General features: G+C 42.5%; 1 protein-coding gene across 4 annotated transcripts in view; it reads right to left on the bottom strand.

Moving 5' to 3' along the window:
- Positions 1–25,377, bottom strand: part of SUSD1 (sushi domain containing 1) — a 142,836-nt gene that overhangs the window by 19,975 nt on the left and 97,484 nt on the right. For all 4 annotated transcript variants that reach the window (XM_023727387.1, XM_004372351.3, XM_023727389.1 and 1 more), the window contains 3 exons: positions 10,306–10,402; positions 5,661–5,919; positions 2,485–2,524 (listed from right to left, as the gene is read on the bottom strand). In XM_023727387.1, coding sequence (XP_023583155.1) covers positions 2,485–2,524; positions 5,661–5,919; positions 10,306–10,402 — 396 coding nt within the window. The remainder of the gene's footprint in view (positions 1–2,484; positions 2,525–5,660; positions 5,920–10,305; positions 10,403–25,377) is intronic.

Genomic DNA, 25,377 nt, shown 5'->3' with positions numbered 1-25,377 from the left:
CTACTAAGGAGCCCTAGTGGCACAGTGGTTAAGAGCTACGGCTGCTACAGCTGCTAACCAAAAGGTCGGCAGTTCAAATCCAATCCCCCAACTGTAAAGCACCATCCACTGGAATCCTCCTGGAAGCAGAGTAAATGTCATTGCTTCCTCACCATCACTGATGTTTCCCAAGGTAGAGGACAGGATGTAAGGGGTTAAGGTGATAGTGGGGGCTAAAGGCAGAATTCTTTAGCCTGTTGCTAGGACTCATAAATCACAAGAGAAAGATCTAGATCAAAGCTCATAACTTGACAAGATTTCTGGTATTAGCTACAAACTAATGGAATTCCAGGGAATCAAATCCACTGGCTGGATGCCTACTGGTTTTAAGAGATGTACTGCCAGGGAAATCCCAAGCCTGGCAAACAAGGACCTGTGATTACTCAACCCTTAAGGCAATTTCCCGGCCTGGATGGCTCTGCCGATGTGAAGTAGAAGGCTTAAGCTGTTCAGCACTCGGAAGAGATCCCCCCTTCCCCCACTGCATTTCTTAGGTATGGCTTTGGAGGATAATGGACAAGGGACACTCTCCCATCAGGTAGACACCAAGGCAGCCAAACTGACTGACCAAGTGATCCCCTATGCTGCCAGGCCAGCTAGAATGCTTGCTTTTCCTGTCCAGCAGGATGTGGTCATTGTTATGGGCCTGTGGCCACTGCATATTACTTTCTCTTTTCCATCTCTCTAAATGAGAGCATTCATTTTGGTTATCCAGTTTTCTCTTTCATATTATACACTGTGGGTTGGGAATGGTTAAATTTGCTGTTTAGTCATAGGTTGCCAAACAGATCATGAGAAGCACATCTGGATCTGATCAAGAGGAACATACCATTCCCAGAAACTCTGGTTTTGAAGCTGGATGCAGTAACAGAACTGCCTTTGAAGTGTCTTCCACTAGGGTTCAATTTTTTATTATACCTGGGATAGTTCCATTATCTCACTGGAGGATGTTTTTCTTACTACTATATGTGTATGTGTGTGTATATGCTGAGCAGCCAAATAGTGGAAGGTGGTGGACATTTGTAGCCTTGTTTTGGTTTGCCAACATGTTTCTTCTGCCTCTTTTACTGATGAGGATCTTGTCCCCTCAGTGTAACCATGGTGGGGCTGTCAATCACATTGCTATGCCCTTGACCAGCCATACAAGTAAGCATGAGACCCAAAGTGGCTGATCAGAGTACGGTATCTCCTATTAACAGTGAATTCATCCAAGAATGGCCACTTAACCTAGGAAGTAAGAGTCCTTCCCTGAATTGAAAAACTTTCTGTTCCTACTTGTTATGGATTCAATTGTGTCCCTCAAAAATGTGTTGTAAATCCTAACCCCTATATCTGTGGTTATAATCCCATTTTGGAATGGGTTTTCTTTGTTATGTTAATGGACAGGATTAGTGTAATGTATATCTAGAGTCAATCTCTTTTGAGATATAAAAGAGATTACATAAGCAAGTAAGGAAGCAGACATAGGCGAAGAGAGATGCCAAGCCACATGAAGATCGCCCAAGAGTGGAAGCTAAAAGTGGCAAGGACCTTCCTCTAGAGCCGACAGAGAGAGAAAGCCTTCCCCTAGAGCCGGCATCCTGAATTCGTACTTCTAGCCTCATAAACTGTGAGAAAATTAATTTCTGTTTGTTAAAGCCACCCATTTGTGGTATTTCTGTTATACCAGCACTAGATAACTAAGATACCACTGGAGCTGCTAAACTGTGGCAGCTGGTTTCCACCCCTCCCCACCACATGACCTATAGTAGAAAAAAGTGAGGCCAGTTTACACTGAGAAATGCAGAACAGAGAGAAGAGACAGATGGAAGGAGAGAGCCCCACGCATGGTATTGAGTTTCAAGTTCCAGTTCCTGGAGTCCTGGTTACAGTTCTTTTTCTGATTCCATAACCTCTACTCCCACCACCACCACCCCATCCTTTCCAGCTGTTGGTTAGAACTAGACCCGCTGCTGATAATTTGCATTTCTGCCCCAGACATACTGAATCAGAATCAACATTTTATCAAGAGCTTATGTATGTATAAATAAGAGTCACCTGGGGATCTTGTTAAACTAATAAGAATCACCCAGTAATCTTATTAAAATGCAAATTATCAGCAGGTGGGGGTCAATCTAGACTGAACTGGCTTGAAGCTCTGCTTTTTGTTAAGCTAGTGTGAGTTGGGAGCCCCCGTGGTGCAGTGGTTAAGTGATACGGCTGCTAACCAAAAGGTTGGCAGTTCAAATCCACGAGCCACTTCTTGGAAACCCTATGGGGCAGTTCTACTCTCCCCTCTAGGGTAGCTATGGGTCAGAATCAACTTGACGGTAACGGGTTTAGTCTGAGTGTGAGTTTCTGTCACTTGTGACAATTTAAAAAGAGATGTCATTAACATAAGCTCAATGCTGCAGACTAGACAGGGGAGAAATAGAGACAACATTCTTAGGCAGAAAATGGTCTTACCTTTCACCTGAGCCCAAACTGCACAGGAGTATCTTCTCACCTGTAAAGGAAAACATACCAACCCATTTAAATTGGCAGAACATGGTGTTAGTTTAAATAACACATTGTAGCCCTCTGAGTTTCAGCTTTTTTCTCGCTTAATTTGAACTAGATGATTATTTAATATCCCATCTATCTCTAATATCTTATGATTCATACCAACTGTTCAAGGGACTGGCAAGGGCAGTGGGAACAGAACAGCCACCCTAAGAATCAATTTCCATAGCTTTCCACTAACTCAGAAAGCACATTTTGTGAGTAAATAACAGGAATAACAGTAAATTTTCATTTCCTTTGCCAGCTCTGAGCATTGACTTCCTGGAGAACTATGTTGGACAGGACTCTGAGGTTCAGCAAGAAGTAGTGATGCATGCTATAAGCAAGGGTATGAGAAGTCCTGATATATAATAATACCTCACCGAGCTGGATGACATGCATATGGCAACCTCAGTTACCCAAAGTATAGCCAAAAACCTATAAGAAAGCAAAAGGAACATGTATAAAATCTCATCCATGGTAGAGAAGACCCACAAACTCATTTGAATAAAACACCTTCTCTTCTTCTCCACCCCCACCATTATTATGTGCATATTTCTCTGTTAGGAAATAGTGGGTGATTGTATATGATAAGATTCAGTAAGATATTCCCTAGAGGAAGCTGAATACTCATTGCCATCAAGTCAATTCCGACTCACAGCAACCCTATAGGACAGAGTAGAACAGTTGCCCCATCGGGTTTCCAAGGCTGTAATCTTTATGGAAGCAGACTGCCACATCTCTCTCCCACACAGCGGCTGGTGGGTTCAAACCACCCATCTTTCAGTTAGCAGCCGAGCGCTTAACCACTGTGCCGCCAGGCTCCAGATGCTTAATTTTAGAGGAGGAATTATAAAATAATCAGAAATGGATTTGGGAAGATTAAGCTTGGGGTTGTATGAATGATGAGTTTGAGAGGAAGACTACTGAAATAGGGAAAACGGGCCCAAACCAGAGCAGTGGCCAGGGTCTTCAAAGAGAACATTGTGACTACAAAGGAAAACTCTATGGGTCTGAATTGGGAGAGGGACTGAGCCAGAATAACTGGCAGAATGACACTGGCTCCTATGAGAAATCAAGTCCCCGTTGGTATCTGTGGTTCCAAAGGGCAATTCCACTCAAGAAATTACAATGCAGGATCCCAGAACCTCACAGCAAGTCTACCCTAGTGAAAACCTGACCAGTTTTTAGCCTCCCCCAGGTGAGCAGCTCATGTAGAGCAGAGTCATTTGAAGGCCAACAGGAAGAACATCTGGGCAAGCTGAGCCCAGGCCTCAGGAGCAAGCAATAGGGAGAAATCTATGGGATGATTCACCTGTCCCTTTTTGGTTTTCTAGAGGGAAATCTTGTTTTGCCAAATTGTCACCTATCACCTGAATCAGCATCACTTCAAGGTCTGTGTCATAACAATGGAAGACGCATAAGGTGAGACAGGAGGTAACTCTTCTAGTAAATTAGTCACTTACAAGTCTTCCAACTGTGCTATTCTCCCCTCCTCCCCCTGCCTTTGACAAACAATTTTTATAGGATCCACTATTAATGGAAAAGGCCTAGAAACAACAGGAATCAGCAATAAATCACTACTGACTTTAATGTGACTGTAACATTAATATGTGTATATAAAACCACAGGGGAAGTAATTGCAATTCAAACATGAAATCCAAGTATAAATTTTTCAAAGCCCCTTCATCTCCTTCAGCATCCCAAAGAACAAGCACATGTTCTGCTCGGCTATTTGATAAAGAGGTATCAATGACATCACAGGAAAGTTACCTATAAACTAGACTTACTATCCTAAGGTTCAGCGTCATTCCTTCCCAGACCAAAGCCTTAATCTGGGACACCAGCTCTCTGGGCAATCTCTAAATTGTACTCTTGTACGGCCAGTACTAGGTCCATGGCGAGAAACTCCAAGTCAGGATCTCCAGGTACTTTTCTAGCAAGAAGGCCTTCTCTAAGTTGGAAAACCTTTTGAACAAGTTCAGGGCAATATATTTTGGGTTTGAACTTTCCAGTCCTTAATTCCTACATTATTGTCACAAAACTCTACCAAATCTGTTTTGCTACTTAGGCACATTCTTAATAGTAACCACTGGTTTTATAACAAGCATGATAATGGCACGTTAGACTTGTGTCCAGAGTATCTCACTTTTGAATATATGATGAACCTTACACTCAAGATGGCTACATACTTTTTTCTTAAATTCACCAGCCAAGACATGTTTGTATTAATATAAATATAAATTTTCTAGAGCCCATTATCAACCCATATGAATTTAGGGTTGTCCTAAGGCAACCATCACAGTGGTTCTTCCAGAAGATCTTCCATCCCTGGCTGACTGATCCAGTTCTTACTATTCTACTTGTCCAGCTCATTATATTTACTCAGTAACTAATGAATATTTAGTTCTATGTTTCATGAAGGAGCCCTGGTGGCACAGAGCTTAAGAGCTCAGCTGCTAACCAAAAGGTAAGCAATTCAAACCCACCAGCTGCCCCTTGGAAACCCTATGGGGCAGTTCAACTCTGTCCTATAAGGTCTCTATGAGTTGGAATTGACTCAACAGCAACAGGTTATGTCTAATGAAAGAACTACCTTAGAACCACAGCCCTTCTAAGGCCAGGGCAGAGGGGAGGGCGGCCTATGCTGTAGTCAAGGATGTGATATAAACAGAAGGTAGGGCAGTGCTGTGCTTAGTCTACCCCTCCCTCCTGCTTCCCAGGAGAATGACGGGAGGCAGCAGCCTGGCAGGGATACAGGGAAGTTGACAGAGTTCTAGGTGTTCCTTTCCAATGCAGGTTTCAACAGTGTCATGAAATGAGGGCATTCTGTGAAGCTTACAAGGAAGAGCTGAAACCAGGTCAGTCCAAACACAGATCCAACAAGGTCTCCCAGGAAGTTCGGAATATCTACCAACATTAAACATTTCACCTGCCCGTCTTTTATAAAGGCAAAGTATTCAATGTAACAGTAATAAACATATTTTTATGGTTATTGCATGCAATGTCTAATCTCCAATAGTGGGGAAGCAAATGTTCTAACATTTAAATCTCGTGAAAAAGAAAATACAGAGTTCACAAGGGCTTTTAAAGATATTTACCTTATTCCATTCACTTGTGATTCGTAATATAATGCAGTAATCATTCCCTATTTTCAAGGGTGCATTATAATATTTCCCATAGTATAGCCTGTCTCCAATAGATATCTCCATGGCATCATCTGGAACATCTTTGGCCAATAGTTCTGCAGCCACGTATCCATCAGCATCAGTAGCATTGCTAAAAAATGAGGCAGCCCCTTCGGAATCACAAGGAAATGTGCTTTGGAAAGCCAGAGGAAGCACTAGCACCTGATATGAACTAGAAGAAAAAAGAGTATTAGTTGCTCATCTGGAAAGATTCATTCATTTATTCATTTTTTTCATATTTACTGAGCATCTTAAATGAGATAAGCACTTTTCTAGCCACTGGGGACACAATACTGGACAAGAAAAAGTCCCTGCCCATGTGGGATTTATAGTCTGACAGCCACAACAGTCAAGGGATTCTTCACTTCATATCTACAGTAGCACCAAATGACATTGCATAAGGGACCTCTACAAGCTCAAGCTGCAGAAGGAAGCCAAGTGCATCCTCTTCAGGTGGGAAAAGTTGTTGCATGTGTGGCTGCCCTGTGTGTATGTGTCATAAAGTTAATCTAATCAGTGGTTTTCACATGGTCAGATAGAGCCTGGCTGTGGAAAGGCTTTAGCAGTCACACTAAGGCAGACTGTGTGCAAGAGCTAACGTAATAAGTTTGCAAAAATGCTCGCGTCAATCACATGGGCTGCCTACAAAAGAACTCATGGGATTTACATTTCCTACAGTTCACAGCCTGATACCAAACTTCACATGAAAAGAAAAACAAGGAGTGCAAAGCCACTATGCCTTAATCTGGTTTGACAATACCCTGAAACAGCCAGCAACGTAAAAATGTCATATGTTCATTTGGAAACTGTTCCCTAAATGTGGACATAGAAACACACGAACAATCAGGAGTCATTTTTGTCTGTTTTATCCTACCAACTAGAAAACCTTCACTGAAAGAAAATTATTAAAATGCAGTGAGAGTAAATCATGCCTTCCTTTCTCTTCCCACTAGCACAGTAAGTGAACGTCTGCTTTCTCTATCAGATTTGATAGCAAGATCCTGAAGGATTTACTTTGTATCCCTGCAAATCCTTGCACCATTCTTTGGCTATGATTAGCTCTCCATTAATGTTTTTTGAGTTGAAATTTCGATGAAGAGGAAAAGCATGTATCAGCATCAAATATGATTAGGGTAATTTCCAGAACTCATTAGGTCACGTAATTCTATTTTGCCAGTAAACTTGCAACTTCCTGCTCCATACTCCTAATGCCCCATCGCCTGCTTCCTAATGGCTCACGATCACTAGGTTAAGTAGCGGGAAGCCTACACCCCAAGCAGGCTTTGGAAGCTCTCCACTTAATCAGGCTCCCAAACACCAGGGATACACAGAGGTCTGCCAGATGTCTTGAGAGCCCTGATTTCCACAAAATTTGGGTTCACTTTCAGCAAAGGGCTTTCTACAAAAGGGACAAAGTAAAGCCTGCAGAGCAATGAGCGGTCACCACCACTACCAGGAAATATTTACTGAGCATCCCCAGAGCCTGCAAGGGAGCACCTGTAACAACAAACTTCCTAGAAACCAGAGCTTCAAACTGGTTCGTCCAGTTCAGCCCCCTTGCTGAGAACTCGCATTTCTAAGTTCCCAGGAAGTTATACAAAAGAATCACCTGGGAATCTTGTTAAAATGTAGATTCAGATTCAGTATATCTGGGATAGAAATGCACATTCTTAACAGGGAACTTGTTAGAAGTGCAAATTCTCAGCAGGAGTTCGAGCTGGATCCAAGGATTTCGAAGCCCTACTAGCAACTTGAAGACACACTCATGAATCATGGCCACAGGTAAGAAAGTGAATGTTGCAGCAGTTCCATGCTGTCTATGGGCATATCTACAAATCCCTCTCATCCTTCCGTGCTAGGTGGTGGTTGTTCAAGGCTCACTTGAATCCGTTTGTTTCTGCACATTGCCTACTAGAGGCACCATTCATGGGACGTAAAGCAGTCACCCCAGTTAGCCTCATCATAATCACCTGCATTGCTTGAGGAATTCTACAAATCCTCAGACTCCATCCCAGACCTACCAAATTGAAATCTCCAGGAGTAGAGTCCTGGAATTTGTTTTGCTGAGAAAGCACAGGTGATTCCTATAATCTGGCAAGTGTGGGAGAACCTGGCATTAAGGGAGCCTAGCAACAGGCTGTGTCATCTGCCTAAAATCAGCAGGTACAGGTAGGGGGCCTTGGTCCCAGGGCCTCTTCTCCACCATGAGCCTCAATCCACTGCCCTCATCTTTGTAGCACAACAACACACAAAGCAGCCAAGCTCAAACCAGGTAGTCAGAGCCAGGAAACCTTCTCGCTTGCCTGCTGGTAGTTAGCCCTGATGACATTAGGGAAGCAGTTGTGGCTGTTTGGAACATGACTGTTCTGGAAGGCCTCCTCCCTTCTTTCTCACCACCACCCTCCCTTGAATGACTCACAGATCTCCACTTCCTGTTTTGGAGGCACTGGCCAGCACACAGCCACAAGAGTAGACTGTCGTTTGGCTTTTCTTTTTGCCTTACATAATTATTTGGCTTAAATATCACCTTTGCTCTTGCAAATTTTCTCAGGCAGTGATGCTGTAACTTCTGTTCTCCTTATAGTAACAGAATTACAATGCCTTCCAGCAACTTGTCAGGACTCAAGAAATGTAGCAATTTATTCAATGTCCACTCCTAGAAAAGCCTTCGGGCATTTACTCAACTTACACTAACGTAAAAGCAGGAGAAACCTAAGTTTCATTATAAACAGACACACAGATAATGTCCCTAGACTTCCTTTTTTATAATTTTATATCATCTCATATTATATTTTTACCTTGGTTGTACTGAAATGTCATTAGACTGAATGGTCAAGAGCAACGTAAGGCAGTGTAGGTTAGGTCAAGAGATTGTCATCTACTTGACCTGTTCCCGTGAGCAGGTGGCTCATCTCTCTGGGCAAACCTTAATCCTCCCCTCTAAAAAAGGGAATAATTTTACTTTCCTAATCCTACCATGACTTTTGTGAATAAAATGCTTAACTGAACACAATGTATTCCTCCAAAGGAGGTAAATTAATTTCATCCTAATACTATCTGAAACAGTGGGCTCGAACACAGTAATGATTGTAAGGATGGCGCAGGACCGGGCAGTGTTTCATTCTGTTGTACACAGGGTCACTATGAGTCAGAACCGAATCGATGGCACCTACCAACAACAACAACACCACCATCTGGAATCCAGAAGCAGTTATTAACTACACAGTGTCTTGCCCATAATTCATATATGAATGAATAAAAAGAATTGTCCAAATGACCCTTTCAGAAACCACTATACCTACCTCAAGATTAGTCTTAAATAAAGGATCATACGTTCTGTCTTTTGTAAGTGAGATGATGCTTCTGACCCATCATCAGTAAAGGATCTACTCTGAGCACTGTATGTGCCAAGGACAATGCCTGACATGTCACAGACACTCAAGTAATGCTTATCTGATGACCAAAGGAATGGACTTAATTTTTTTTTGGTCTGAAAATGCCTGTATTTCACCTTAATTTTTTTTCTTTAAGATTTTATTGTGGTAATATATATATAACAACATATTTGACATTTCAACCATTTTTATGTGTACAATTCAGTGACGTTATTTATATTTACCATGTTGTACAGCCATTACCATTATCCATTTCCAAATTTTTTCACCCCCCTTAACATAAATTGGTGGAGTAGTGGTTAAGAGCTATGGCTGCTAACCAAAAGGTCGGCAGTTCGAATCCACCAGGTGCTCCTTGGAAACCATATGGGGCAGTTCTTCTCTGTCCTGAGGGTTGCTATAAGTCAGAATCGACTCGATGGCAACGGGTATGGGTTTTAACATAAATTCAGTATTCCTTCAGCAATAAGTCCCGATTTCCCCCTCCCACCCGTCCCTGGTAACTACTAATAAACTCTGATCTCTATACACTTGCCTATTAGATATTTCATATAAGTGGGATCATACAATATATGTCCTTTTGTGTCTGATTTATTTCACTCAGCATAATGTTTTCAAGGTTCATCCATGTGGTAGCATGTAACAGAATCTTATTCTTTCTTATGGCTGAATAATATTCCTTTGTATGGTGGACTTAATTTCTTGAGCTAAGCTGCCTGAATGTGTGTCTCTGGTCCCTCAGAAATCTCTTTATTCATTTGGATTGGTACTGGTTCGGATTAGAGGTCTAGTCAGTGCTCAAGGACACAAAAGAAGCCTTGACTACACTGAGTCCCTGGGTGGCACAAATGGTTAACTCGGCTACTAAATGAAAAGTTGGCAGTTTGAATCCACCTAGAGGTGCCTCACAAGGAAGTTCTGGCAATCTACTTCCAAAAGATCACAGTCATTGAAAACCCTATGGAGTACAGTTCTACTCTGGTACACCTGGGGTCACCAGAAGTCAGAATTGACTCGATGGTAACTGGTTTGGTTTTTGGTTTTTTTTACTACATTGCCCCAACTACTTGAGTTCAACAAGCCACACAGATGTCTCTTCCTCACCCAAACCAAAGTTTCCAAAACATTCTACAGGGATCACTGGGCAAAGGACAGCTACTGACCTGATAGGTCCATTTTCTTCCTTGGCTTTCCTTAGTTTCAGGCGTGGTAGAGGCCCTCCATGCACTGTGAAAAATTCTACTTCCGGAGGGGGAGGCTCTGAAAGCATGTTGAAAAGAAGAAAAAGGAATGGTCAGAACAAGTAAAAGCACAGAGAAAGGGCTCTTATGGGGGCCATAAACAGGAAAGCTTTAATGTAATCACCTGGGGATCTTGTTAAAATGTAGGTTCTACCCAGTATATACTATTCACTATATCTGGGGTGGAAATGTAAATTCTCAGCAGGGGGTTGAACTGGAACGAGCCAGTTCGAAGCCCTGGTTGAGACACACCACTAGAAGAGCCAAGTGTGGGACCTAGGTCAATTGACTCCAAAGTCAACTTTGCCACACTACCATGTTATGACATTGCTTATGTTCATTTTGCCTGAGAATAAACTATGGCCTAAAACCAGAAACACAGAATTACAATTTCCTGAAAGACTAAGGGGTCCCACATGCTATCCCTAGAGATCATAAGGAACAGACGTTGAGAGGTCTGGAGATGGAAAAGACCAAAACCCTTAATTAACAGGTGTTTAAAGGGAAGAAATGAATAGAGAAGAGAACTCAAGGAAGACCCCAGGAAAAGAGGCCACAGAACAAGTTTAACACCTGCGCAGCTCTAGTACACAGGAAACACAATTCAGGAGACTATGACTGAGTCAGGGTCTGTAATACTGTAATACTTCATAGGACAAGGAGTAGCAACATAAAACAGAAGATGAGGCACTGTCTCTAAACCAGGGCTGGAGAAGGGTGCTACTGAATGAATAGGAAGCTGAAGGAAGATAAGCCTGGAAGAGACCAGGTATAGTGGTAAACCTATAATTGCAGAACTCTCAGAAGACAGGATGCCCTGTGCCTAAGATTCTCCAGTCTGTATATGTAGTCTTTTTATACATTACATACTTTATATATTTATTTTATGTTCTTAGCATCCCTTTTTCTATGGGGAATGTCCTTCCCCTGTCCCATAAAGTTCTTATGAGGCTGTCATCCACAGTGCTCCAAAGCCCCTCTGACCACAGGCCCTGGTGATGATCATGGATTGCCGTTCCCCTGATCACAGGGTTGGTCCAGAAGAGCAATCCCCTCAACTCTAGGAGCTTTTAGGGTCTTATTTCTCTTGGAAAGTAAGACGTAAGTAACAGGTAAGAGAATACAATGTCCATCGTATTCCATGCCTGTCTGTAAGAGCTCATTAGAGAAAGGGTAGCAGAGCTGAGAAAGATGCATTCTGATGGCATCATCTGTGGCTGGATTTAACTGTGCTCCAAGTGAGATACATTCCTGGATTTCCCAGTTCTGTGATTCAACAAATTCCACTTGCTTCAGCTAGTATGACTGGGTTTCTGTCACTTGCAACCAAAAGAGCCCTGACTAATAAGGAGTATAATCAGTACCCTGATATTCTGCAGAACACACAGCTGTGTACTTGAGGGGACTCTGGGGTGGGGCTGAGCTGGACCCAGTAGAAGAGTCATTCTTATGTTTTTGTGTAAGAAGGATTGCTGTAAATCCCAAAGACATAATCTTTGAAGCAGACCCCCAAAACCCTGGGTGTAGACACAGCAAGGACAGCAGAAAGAACTGCTTTAATTAGACTGTGGTCTAAATCATCCCTTTTTCGAAGTCTCTCACTGCTTCAGCTCAGTTAGGAAAGAGAGAGAGAGAGAGAAAAGGGCATAAAATACGCATACCTCCCTTGACCCGGAAAAAAACAAATCACCCTGAAATTAAGGCCCAGGAAGCCAAAATAGACATTCAAGTCTATTTACCCAACTAGAAAATAGCTTGGGGGTAGAAACTCTCAGTCCCAAATTAAAATCAATAAAATCTTAGACCTACCTAAACCAAAAAAAAAAGAAAAAAAAAAAAAAAAAGCCAAACCCGTTGTTGTCAAGTCGATTCTGCCTCCTAGTGACCCTACAGGACACAGTAGAACTGCCCCATGGGGTTTCCAAGGCCGTAATCTTTACAGAAGCAGACTGCCACATCTTTCTCCCACAGAACAGCTGGTGGGTTTGAACTGCCAACCTTTCAGTTAGCAGCAGAGTGCTTTAACCACTGTGCCACCTCCTAGACTACCTAGGTCTTTACAAGTTTTAAGGCTCTATCAAGACGTCTCTAAAGTGTTGAAAAGCAAAGATGTCACCTGGAAGACTAAGATGCGCCTGACCCAAGCCATGGTGTTTTCAATTTCCTCATAGGCATGCAAAAGCTGGATGATAAATAAGGAAGACTGAAGAATTGACGCCTTTGAATTGTGATGTGAAGAATATTGAATATACCATGGACTGCTCCTTAGAAGCAAGGATGGCGAGACTACATCTCACGTACTTTGAACTTGTTATCGGGAGGGATCTGTCCCTGGAGAAAGACATCATGCTTGGTAAAGTAGAGGGTCAGTGAAAAAGAGGAAGACTCTCAAGGAGATGGACTGACACAATGGCTGCAACAATCGGCTTAAGCATAACAACAATTGTGAGGATGGCGCAGGACCGGGCAGTGTTTCATTCTGTTGCACATACGGTCGCTATGAGTCGGAACCGACTTGATGCCACCTAACAACAGGAACAACAACATCAAGTGTGTCATCATACATTCCCACTCAACACACATTTAATAGCCCCCTCTATGTACCAGGCACCCTCTAGGCTAGGGGCAGGAAGCCATGGAAGACATGGTTTCCGCATTCCAGGATCTCAAAGCCTCACAGTGGAAACAGTTTTAACAGGTGGTGCGTAGAGCTATGATGAAGTTATACAGAGGTTGCCATGGGAGAGCAGAAGGGGAACACCTGACCAAGGGCAGGGGGATAAGACTATCAAATACAGAAACATATACATGCAGAGGCACAAGCTAAAAGAGAAGGAGTGAGCAGTGACAGAACTACAAGTAGTTCATTATGGCTGAAATGTTGAGTTCCAGCAGGGTAGAGGCAGGCAATGAGGTTACAAGGGTAGGGCATATGTGAGGTCTTGGAAATAATGAGTCATTTAAAGACTTTTAGCTGACTTGTATTTCAGAAATACAATTTACATTGCTAGTTGGAAGATGAATTGGAAAAAGACAAGAGCACAGGTTGTCCAATAATCTAGGTAGAAGTACCTGAGGTCTGAAGCAAGTGATGGCACTGAGAATGGAGAAGAAGCGACAGATGGAAGAGATACTCAGGGGAGAGGTGGACAGAACACGGCAGGAGGGAAAGAAGGGGAAGGCAGCTGGGCTCCTGGTGTTGGCAACTGAGTCAGTGATGATGTCATTCATCAAGGTCCAGAGTCACTCTGGACCTGTTCGGTTTGAAGTGCTTATGGAATTATCCAGCAGGCAGTTAGAGATACAGGTCCAGAGTTTAGGAGCAAACTCTGTTGTGGTGATATGAGATCAGCTCATTGGTAGGAGTGGGTATGGATGTCCAGGAGTATGGTACAGATGTATCTGAGAAGAAATGAGTACCGAGGGTAGACCACTGGGAGACCTAGGCATTTCATACCAGGTGGAAGAATGAGAGTCCCCTATAGCTTTGTTGTTAGTTGCTGTTGAGTCTATCCCAACTCATGGAGACCCCATGTGTGCAGAATAGAACTGCTCCACAGGGTTTTCAAGGACATGACCTTTTGGAAACAGACTGCCAGACCTGTCTCCCGAGGCATCTCTGGGCGAGTTCAAACCAGCATCCTTTCAGCTAGTAGTCGGGAGCTTAACCATTTGCACCACCCAGGAACTCCACAGCTTTTGTTAAACAATGTTAAATCTAGAATTTCTTCCAAAGTCACCCAGATATGGGCATGCAGATTAAGCTTTTCATAAACCTATGGGATTGCCTGGGAGCCTAGAAGGTCACCTGATGTAGCCCTGGCTTACCAAATAATCAAAAACAGTCAGAGTCAAGACCTCCCAAAAAGAAGTTAAAGGTCTACACTTCCAAGAGGTATCCAGAAAGAGAGATTCCAGAACTGACAATACTGACACCTGAGAACACCAACCAGACAGGTTTCTGAAGCAGTGATGGGGGTGAGGAGGAAGCATAGTTTGAAAAGCCCCTTCCTTGTCCCGCAGGGGTATGTGCCCCTTTCAGGGTTGAAAATCACTGCCCTCAGGCTTTCATGCTGCCACTGAATTGCCCTTGCACGTGTGACTGTATTGTTATCACAGTAAATTCACTGTTTTTTTTATCACACATTTCCTGTTTCCAGCCCAGAGGGAGACTAACTGGTCATTCTTTTCTGTGACAGAACCCTCCTTGGACTCTCTTAAATTACTCCTCTGTTTGCTCTTCTCTGAGATTAATAATTCTAGCTAGTCTAATCTCTTGGCTAACCTTTTAAATTACCCAATTTCTTGCAGCCCTCGGTAACTGCAGAACAAAGCGCTTACTCAGCTCTGAGAAGGAGACCCACTGAATCCGAGCGGGAAGGCCACGCCTGCTTGCTACGTGCCACGTTGTCCTCTGCAGGTTAGTATCATTCTGCAGTTTTCAGTGTGCCACTATCGTCCTGATGATTCAAACGACACATGACTTCTGGATGGTTTTATGCTCTGCTTGTCTAAGGCCTCCTGATGATTCAAACAACATGTGACCTCTGGATGGCTCTGCTCTGCTTGTCTAAGACCTTCTCCACCTTATATTTTAAACAGTCTACTTTTTCTCTCTAATGTGCATGCCCGAACCTCATTAAGCTGGTTCTTAATCACATTTTGAGGTTAAATAACCTTAAATTCTAGGCATTTTTTCAGCGTACTGTTTCCTGTTTCCCAAGCTGCTGTCTGTCCTTGGCAAATCTGCTCTCCTTTCCATTAGCCTTATTATAGATTTAAACCAAATCAGACCCAAGGGAAGAGACCGGTCATATCCAAGCTAGGAAATGTATGTTGTCTGGTCACCCTGAGATGGAAGAGGAACCAGAAGGGAGATCCTCATTACCATTTCTGTGTCAACACTATCCATGGCTCTGCTAGAAGCAACACCAAACCCGACCAAATCCATTGCCGTTGTGCCAATTCTGACTCATAGCGACACTATAGCACAGAGTAGAACTGCCCCATAGGGTTTCCAAGGAACAGCTAGTGGATTCAAACTGCCGACCTTTTGGTTAGCAGCCAAGCTCTTAACCACTGCTAGAAGCAAAGGACAGAGGAAAATGCTGAGGGCTACCATGTAAGAAAACTTGGAAAAGTAAGGAGAAAAGTAATGCAGGAGAATGTGCCCTACAAACTATTAAATATATTATAAAATTACAATAATTGTAAGGTGCAAGTGCAGAACAGGCAAAGCAATGGAACAAGCTAGACAGTCTAGAAATAGACCTAAATAAATAAATTAGAATATAGTGTGTGACAAGAGTAGTATTTCAAAAGGTGATGGGAAACTGGCTTATCATTTAGATAAAATTTGCCATATAAATTTAGCCTCAGAATCCCTGGGAGGTACAAACGGCTAACACACTAAGGTGCTAACCAAAAGGTGGGAGATTCAAGTCCAACAAGAGATGCCTTGGAAGAAAGTCCTGGTGATCTACTTCTGAAAAATTAGCCATTGAAAGCACTATGGAGAACAGCTCTACACTGATACACATGGGGTCACCATGAGTCAAAACCAATGCAACAGCAATTTTTTTTTTATTATTTTTTAAATTATTTAGTCTCATACTATACATCAAAACAAATTCCAAATGGGTCTAAGTTCTAAATGTAAAAATAAAAACTATCAAAGAAGCATGCAAAATATCAGAGAATAAGAATTGATCTGATTTCAGGGTGGGAAAGGCTTTTCTGGACCTTCCATGACAACAGAGGCAGAAACTATAAAAGAAAAAAATCAATAGAGTTGATTACTAGACATTTTAAAATACCTAAGTGACAAAAAATATATTAAAAAGAAAACTGAGGAGTAAATAACCTGGGGGGAAATTTTATAATATGTATAACAAAAGATTAATATCACTAATGTAGGCAAACTATTTAAATCAATAAGAAAAAGGAGGTAGTATAAATGTGAATGAGTTAAAATTCCTTTATCTAAAACCTACTAAAGGGAGGAGGTGGGGCCAAGATGGCAGAGTAGTCAGATGCTTCCTGTGGCCTCTCTTACAACAAACACCCAAAAGAACAAGTAAATCGATTATATACGACAATCTAGGAGTCCTGAACATCAAAGACAAAGCTGAGGAATCGGACTGAGCAGCAAGGGGAGGGAGAGACAGTTCAGAAGCAGCGAGGATTTGCCAGACCTGACCTGGCTAGCACCCTGCAGGCTGGATCAGCCAGTACACAAGGGCTGAGGCAAGCAGTAGCGTTTGGGATGCGTTTTCCACACCAGGAGAAACCGAGCAGTGGAGAGTTTGCACAAGCCTGCGGAACCAGGGGAAGTGGTGCTACATCTGCAACAGTTAAGTGCAAACGTCTAACCTACCTTGTGGGATCAAAAAAACCCTTTCACCTCTGGGAAGTACCTCTATGCCACTCACCCGCCCCCTCCAGCTCTGCTCCAGCCCCTGGCCGGCTGCAGCAATTGCCACACCCCCTGGGCCGGAAGTGGGTCCCGTCGTGCACCCAGAGCCATTCTCCCACCTTTGGAGAAGGAACAAATTAACAAATAACAAATAGGAACAAATAATCCGCCAGCTCTCCTAAGCCAGGACCTCAGGGCAGGCACAGCCTCTTTGCCTAGGCACAGGCATAAGGGGTCCATGGACTCTGAATGCCTTTCACCCCTGCCTAGACCTGTGTGGGTGCATTTCAACAGTGCAGGCCCTCATTAGCATAGTGCAACAGGGTATATACCTGAAGCCTATTTTCAACTGCAACAGCTAAGGGGGAGTGGCAGATTCCTGACATTTGACACTGCCTTGCCCATTAAGCATGGTCCTCACCTACCCACATCAGGGGCCTGAGGACTGGTGGCTCCACCCACTCCACCTAGCCACCCATGACAGGGGTCCAAGAATAAGTGGTGCCTCTCAGTCCCTACAGCCAACAGCATTGGGTGCCCAAAGTACAACTGCAAAACCCACCCACCTACAAGCTCTAGGGAACAGGGACACGCCTTCTAACCAGGCACTCAGGGGCAGCCATCAGCCCCCTACCTTCCTCAGCACATAACCCCCTACTGCAGCTAGATACCTGTGCCTGCTCCAATCACTCCTACGTAGCCCTGCCCATCAAGGAGTGTAGGTGAGAGCCTGCACCACACACTCAGTGACCCGATGACCTGGACATCTGAGGTCAATCCACACAAGAAAAGTAAATGGACTCCTGGGCTCACATACCTAGTAGCAGCTCTAACCATCTGGTGACAGGACGTGAGAGCTTCAAAGACACCAATAATCAAAGTAGCTCACACAACCAGCCTATTTGGGCATATCAAAACAAAACAAGAAGCTAGGACACAGTAAGCAAACATAAAATAAATAAATATAATAACTTATTGGTGGCTCAGAGACAACAGTCAATAGCAAATCACATAAAGAGGCAGACCACGATAGCTTCAGCAAGTGACCAAAACTAAGAACCAAAAAACCTCCCAGAGGAAGACAAGGTCTTGGAATTACCAGTGGTAGAATTCAAAAGATTAATATACAGAGCTCTTCAAGATATCAGGAAGGAGATCATGCAAAATGCAGACCAAGCCAAGGATCATACAGACAAAGCAACAGAGGAACTCAAGAAGGTTATACAAGAGCATAATGACAAATTTAACAGGCTGCAAGAATCCATAGAGAGACAGCAAATAGAAATCCAAAAGATTAACAATAAAATTTCAGAATTAGACAACCCAATCGACAGTCATAGGAGCAGAATTGAGGCAATGGAAGTCAGAATTAGTGAGATTGAACATAAAGCACTTGACACCAACTTATTGGAGGAAAAATCAGATAAAAGAATTTAAAAAAATGAAGAAACCCTAAGAATTATGTAGAACTCTATCAAGAAGAATAACCTACAAGTGATTGGAGTACCAGAATAGGGGGTATAACAGAAAATACAGAGAGAACTGTTGAAGACCGCTGGCAGAAAACTTTTCTGATGTGAAAGCTGAGAAGATATCTATCCAAGAAGCTCATCAAACCCTACACAGGGTAGATCCCAAAAGAAAGTCACCAAGACATATTACAATCAAACTTGCCAAAACCAAAGATAAAGAAAGAATTTTAAGAGCAGCTAGAGATAAACAAAAAGTCATCTACAAAGGAGAATCAGTAAGACTAAGTTGGGACTACTCAACAGAAACCATGCAGGCAAGAAGGCAATGGGATGACATACATAAAGCCTTGAAGGAAAAAAATTGCCATCCAAGAATTATATAGCCAGCAAAACTGTCTCTCAAATACGATGGTGAAATTAGGGCATTTCCAGATAAGCAGAAGTTAAGGGAATTTGTAAAAACCAAACCAAAATTACAAGAAATACTAAAGGGAATCCTCCAGTTAGAAAATCATTAACATCAGATAACAACCCAAGACTAGAACACAGGACAGAGCAACCAGATATCAACCCAGATAGGAAAGTCACAAAAATAAATCAAAGCTAAAACACTGAAAATAGGGAAACAGAGACGTCAATATGTAAAAGATGACAACATTAAATGAAAAAGAGAGACTAAATAATGTAGTTATAGAACTTTCATATGGAGAGGAAGTCAAGGTTATATAAAGAAATAAAGGATTGGTTTAAACTTAGAAAAATAGAGGTAAATATTAAGGTAACCACAAAGGAAACTAACAATCCTATACTTCAAAATAAACAAGAAAAACATAAAAGACTCAGCAAATACAAAATCAACAATGATGAAAATACATAAAGAAAAATGACTCAGCACAGAAAATTAAGTGGAACAAAGAAACTGTCAACAACACAAAATATATATCAAAATGATAGCACTAAACTAATACCTATCAATAATTACTCTGAATGTAAATGGATTAAATGCACCAATAAAGAGACAGAGAGTGGCAGAATGGATTAAAAAACACGATCCGTCTATATGCTGCTTACAAGAGACACACGTTAGACTCAAGATACAAGTAAAACCCCCCAAAGGATCCTGGATGGTGAAAGCAGTTTGTGATCGGCTGCGAAACTAAAGGTTGGCAGTTCAAACCCACCCAGCAACTCTGTGGAAGAAAGTCCTGACAATCTGCTTCTGTAAAGATTGCAGCCAAGAAAACCCTTTGGAGCAGTTCTACTCTGTAACACATGGGGTCACTATGAGTTGAAATCAATGGCAAAACAACAACAATAAAAGCAACCAAAACGAACAAAAAGAACCAAAAACAGAAGAAAATTTTGTCTGCACCAAAACTAAACAAATGTCAACCTTGTACTATAAACTTCAAGTAAATACAAGGAATTAAAATACAACTCCACTGCCTGAGAGTCTGGTACAATGCAACTTTTCTGAAATTTCTATAATAAGTAGTAGGGAGAAAAATGAAGGCATCATGATGGTTCTTTTCAAATCCTTAGGCACCTCCCCAGATATACCCAAATCATGATAAATTGAAATCGGTGGCAACAGAAAAAATGGTGGCTTACATTATAAATAATCAGATATCACAAGGCTAGACACATCTCCCCTATCAATAAAGTTATGAGACTGTGACCACCCAGGGAGAAGGAACAATTTTCTTTCCATCTTTAAATTCTCTCAGCCAGGGGCAGATTATCCAGTCGACAAGGTAAGCATGGTACTTAGCTTGCTTACCAGATCATCTGTATGAACAATTTCACATTTTTTCACCACATCAAAGACTCTGCTTCTAGGTATGGCTGGCATCTGTCTCTCTCCCAACCCCACAGCACCTCCCTACAGAATCAAAGCCTCTTTTCAAATTTACAGTCCCTGATAGGGGAGGATGACCCAGTAAGCAAAGTAAACATGGGCTTGCTTATGCTTACTTATTAATTTGTAGTGAACAATTTCATAGGATTTATTTTTATGACTTCCCTATCTGTGATGGTTAAGATTGTATGTCAACTTGGCTGGGCCATGATTCTCAGTGGTTTAGCAATTGTATAATGTTATGATCACCTCCCTGTTGAAATTTGATATGTGATCACCCCCATGATGGAATCTGCTGAGTGGTACCAGTAGGAACGGGGCCTGTGGCAGCACACTGCCCCCTCAGCTTCATCTCTCTGCCCTCCACTGGTTACTGCCTGCCTGCTCGCCTTGCCAAGGTTTCTGGCTTGTTTCAGACTCAGCAGCTGCCTCTTGTCATCTCACCTCTGGTTCTTGGGACTTTAGCCAGCAGCTTACCTATCGATCTTGGAACTTGTTGATCTTCACAGCCTGTGAGCAAGAGTCTTGTTCTCCAACCAGCTGATCTTGGGTTTGCCAGCTGCTGCAGCTACATGAATCAGGAGAAACCTTGCGGTCTTGTCTGCTGATCTTGGAATTTGTCAACTTTCACAGCCTGTGAGTGGGAGCCTTGCTCACCAATCTGCCAACCTTGGGATCACCAGCTTCTGTGGCTGTGTGAATTGGGAGAGGCCTCTAACCTGATCCATGGACTTGGGATATTTTAGCCTCTACAATCACGTGAGCTGTTTCTTGATATAAATCTTTCTATAGATATATTTATATGCTTTACTGGTTTTGCTTCTCTAGAGAACCCAGCCTAAGACAACATTTTTTAGTCAAAGATGTGGTGAAACCCATGTGAAATTGTTCACTACAGATAATATGGTAAGCAAGGTAAGCACTACGCTTACCTTGCCTATTGGATAATCCTCCCCTGCCCTCAGCATTTAACACAGGTCTTTATATCTAACTAATCAATAAATAATTGCCAAATTGAATCGTTAAGGTTCAGTATGCCCCCTCCCCCCACTATACATAGAACCCTGGTTTTTAGGCTTCTGATTTAAGGAAATCTTCCTGTTCATGTTTTGTAAAGACTAAAGCTAATACAAGAAAATAACATATCCAGCCCCTTTCCACCATGGCATATCATCTTGTGTCAGTGGGGCCTAAGCTGGGATTCTGTGAGAAGAGTCGAAAGACACTCATCCCCACACTTTCAGAAAGTAGTTTGGAGTTTTCTGAAGGAGAGAAATAGGCTGACCATGGAGGTATGAAATGGCTTATGTGTCCCCCTGGCCTGACCAAATGTTGTTCTTGCTGTTGTTCTGTGCTGTTGGATTGATTCTGACTCATAGTGACATATAGGATAGAGTAGAACTGCCCCATAGGGTTTCCTAGGCTGAAATCCTTACAGAAGCAGATCGCAGGTCTTTTCTGCTGTGGAGCCGCTGGTGGGTTCAAATCACCGAGCACTTAACCACTGAGCCACCAGGGCCTCCACATATCGAAAAACTGGTGCCATTGAAAGGCTTTGAGAGGCTCTAGATGAAGTAGAAAAACAGCTGGGGAGGGCCAGTCCCTCTCCTGACCTCCACCGCATGATCTGGTGCAGCTTCAGCCCCCTGGGGGGCAAGGGGCCTCCAGGGATACGTGTGGCACCAGGGTCCAGCCAGAGAGGATGGTGTTCTCACTGAGGACACAGGAGTGTAGTGTCCTCAGATGGCTTGTAGACAGCCAACCATGGAAGAGAAGCCTAAGGCAGAAGACTCAAGACAACTTGGTCTTTTCTGAGGAGACCAGTAGTAAGAGAGGAGGTGTTGGAGGCAGGGACTGGGGTCCCTAGTCATGAAGGGGGAATCAGAGCTGTCCAGATTGGATCCTGCTATACAAGTGACAGTCTGATTATGCTTGGGACATACCTGTGCTTTCAGTTTTTCTAATCATCTGAAAAAGTACATTCTTTTTTTCTTATTATGAATATAGCTGTTGTTGTTCTGTGCCGTCAAGTTGATTCCAACTTATAATGACCCTATAGGGCTGGAAGAACTGCCATAGGGTTTCCTAGGCTGTAATCTTAGGGATGGGAAATTTCCCATACAAGTTGCCTGTCTTGGTACTGAAGGTTGACATGGGAAGGAATGGTGTCCTTCACATCTTTTCCCCCCCCTTTTCTCCTCCAGCATTTTTGGTTCCGTAATAAAAGTCAAACCTCAAATGATGACCGTGTTTGGTAGTATTAAGTGGCCTGGTTTATCTTTACATTCATGCATGAATTTGCTTTCTCTTTATTTCTTTCTCTCTCTTCCCCGTTATGGACTGAATTATGTCCCCCCAAAATGTGTGTCAACTTAGCTAGGCCATAATTCCCAGTATTGTGTGATTGTCCACCACTGTGTTATCTGATGTGATTTTCCTATGTGTTCTAAATCCTACCTCTATGATGTCAATGAGGCATGATTAGAGGCAGTTATGTTAATGAGGCAGGACTCAATCTACAAGATTACGTTGTACCTTGAGTTAATCTCTTTTGAGATATAAAAGAGAGAAGCAAGCAGAGAGACAGGAGGACCTCATACCACCAAGAATGAAGAACCAGGAGGGGAACGTGTCCTTTGGACCTGGGGTCCTTGCACTGAGAAGCTCCTAGAGCAGGGGAAGACCGATGACAAGGACATTGCCCCAGAGCTGACAAAAAGAGAAAGCTTTCCCCTAGAGGTGGTGACCTTAATTTGGACTTCAGGCCCCCTAGACTGTGAGAGAATAAATTTCTTTTTGTTAAAGCCATCTACTTGTGGTATTTCTGTTACAGCAGCACTAGATAGCTAAGACACCACACCCCCCTTTCCCTCTCTGCTGTTTTCTGTCTCCCTATGAGAAGACATTTATGCCCAGAAGCTTTTAGATTTATGCTAGAAGATAGCATAACCAATGTCTGAAATCTCCTCTGGCTCTTTGGAGACTACATCAAGGATGAAATAGTTTGCTCTTCACCTTGTTCTACAGGGGATATGAATGGTGGGGTTATTCTGAAGAATTCGGGTCACTGAGCAACCCAGGAAGCATGTCAACCAAGAGTAAAACACTGTACACAGGAGCTCCAGCTCACCCACCCCTCTTGCCAGCACCCTCTTCCTGGCTTTCATTGAAACACTTGCCTCTGTCCCTCAACATTCTTAGACTTTCACTTTCCTCTGAGGTCAGCAATGTGTTTAAAGCACTTGGTTCATTCTGTTCCCATCAGTAAGATTTAGTTTAACGTAAGACAGTCAGAAGGGAAACTCCATTCACTTTTCTTCTGGGAAATCAGCTACGTTTTCCAGCCCCAAATCCCTAACATAACATTTCTGGTAACATTTAAAAGTTCATAATTTAACCGAAACAAAGCCACATCTAAGATAACCAGGCATACCTCTTCACATCAACATATAAAGTTCTCTTTTTTCCCTCTTTTATAAAAGTATTTGGGTTTTCTTTTTAAACTCTTTCATAAGATCTTAAAAACTTATTCAAGCTTTTTTAAAGTTGCAATTTCTTTAAGGTAGGGTAGAGTTAGGAGCCCTGGTGGTGCTATGGTTAAAGCACTCAGCTGCTAACCAAAAGGTTGGCAGTTCCAACATACTAGCCTCTCCACAGGAGAAAGATGTGGCAGTCTGCTTTGGTAAAGATTTCAGTCTTGGAAACCCTATGGGGCAGTTCTACTCTGTCCTATAGGATCGCTATAAGTCAGAATCAACTCCACGGCACTGAATTTGGTTTTTTGGTTGGTTGTTGTTGTTGTTGTTAGGTGCTGTCAAGTCGGTTCCAACTCATAGCGACCCTATGTACAACAGAATGAAACACTGCCCAGTCCTGTGCCATTCTCACAACTGTTGCTATGTTTGAGCCCATTGTTGCGGCCACTGTGTCAATCCAGCTCCTTGAGGGTCTTCTTCTTTTTCACTGACCCTCTATCAAGCATGATGTCCTTCTCCAGTGACTGGTTCCTCCTAATAACATGTCCAAAGTATGTGAGATGAAGTCTTGCCATCCTCGCTTCTAAGGAGTATTCTGGTTGTATTTATTCCAAGACAGATTCATTCGTTCTTCTAGAAGTCCATGGTATATTCAAGATTCCTCACCAACACCATAACTCAAAGGCATCAATTCTTCGGTCTTCCTTATTCATTATCCAGCTTATGCACACATATGAGGCAACTGAAAATACCTCATGACGTGGGTCAGGCACACCTTAGTCCTCAAAGTGACATCTTTGCTGTTTAACATTTGAAAGAGGTCTTTTGCAGCAGATTTGCCCAATGCAGTACATCATTTGATTTCTTGTACTGCTACTTTCATGGGCATTGATTGTGGATCCAAGTAAAATGAAATCCTTGAAAACGTCCATATTTTCTCTATTTATTATGACATTGCTATTGGTCCAGTTGTGAAGATTTTTGTTTTCTTTATGTTGAGGTATAATCCATACTGAAGGCTGTAGTCTTTGATCATCATTAGTAAGTGCTTCAAGTCCTCTTCACTTTCAGCAAGCAAGGTTCTGTCATCTGCATATTGCAGGTTGTTAATGAGTCTTCCTCCAATCTTGATGTCACGTTCTTCTCAATATAGTCCAGTTTTTAGGACTATTTCCTTGTCATACAGATTGAATAAGTATGGTGAAAGTATGCAACCCTGATGCACACCTTTCCTGATTTTAAACTATGCAGTATCCCTTTGTTCTATTTAAATGACTGCCTCTTGGTCTATGTAGAGGTCCCTCACGAGCACAATTAAGTGTTCTGGAATTCCCATTCTTCACAATGTTATCCATAATTTTTTATGATCCACACAGTCAAATGCCTTTGCATAGTCAATAAAACATAAGTAAACTCCTTCTGGTATTTTCTTCTTTCAGCCAAGATCCATCTGACAACAGCAGTGATGTCCCTGGTTCCATGTCCTCTTCTGAATCTGGCTTGAATTTCTGACAGTTCCCTGTTGATGTACTGCTGCAACTGCTTTTGAATTATCTTCAGCAAAATTTTACTTGCGCGTGATATTAATGATATTTTTCAACAATTTCCACATTCTGTTGGATCACCTTTCTTCGCAATGGGCACAAATAATGGATCTCTTCCAGTCAGTTGACCGGGTAGCTGTCTTCCAAATTTCTTGGCATAGACGAGTGAGCACCTCCAGTGCTGCATCCATTTGTTGAAACATCTCAATTGGTATTCCGTCAATTCCTG

The sequence above is a fragment of the Trichechus manatus genome, unplaced genomic scaffold, assembly GCF_000243295.1.
Source record: "Trichechus manatus latirostris isolate Lorelei unplaced genomic scaffold, TriManLat1.0 scaffold00016, whole genome shotgun sequence".
Classification (NCBI taxonomy): Eukaryota; Metazoa; Chordata; class Mammalia; order Sirenia; family Trichechidae; genus Trichechus; species Trichechus manatus.
This window is presented reverse-complemented; position numbering and strand designations above follow the sequence as displayed.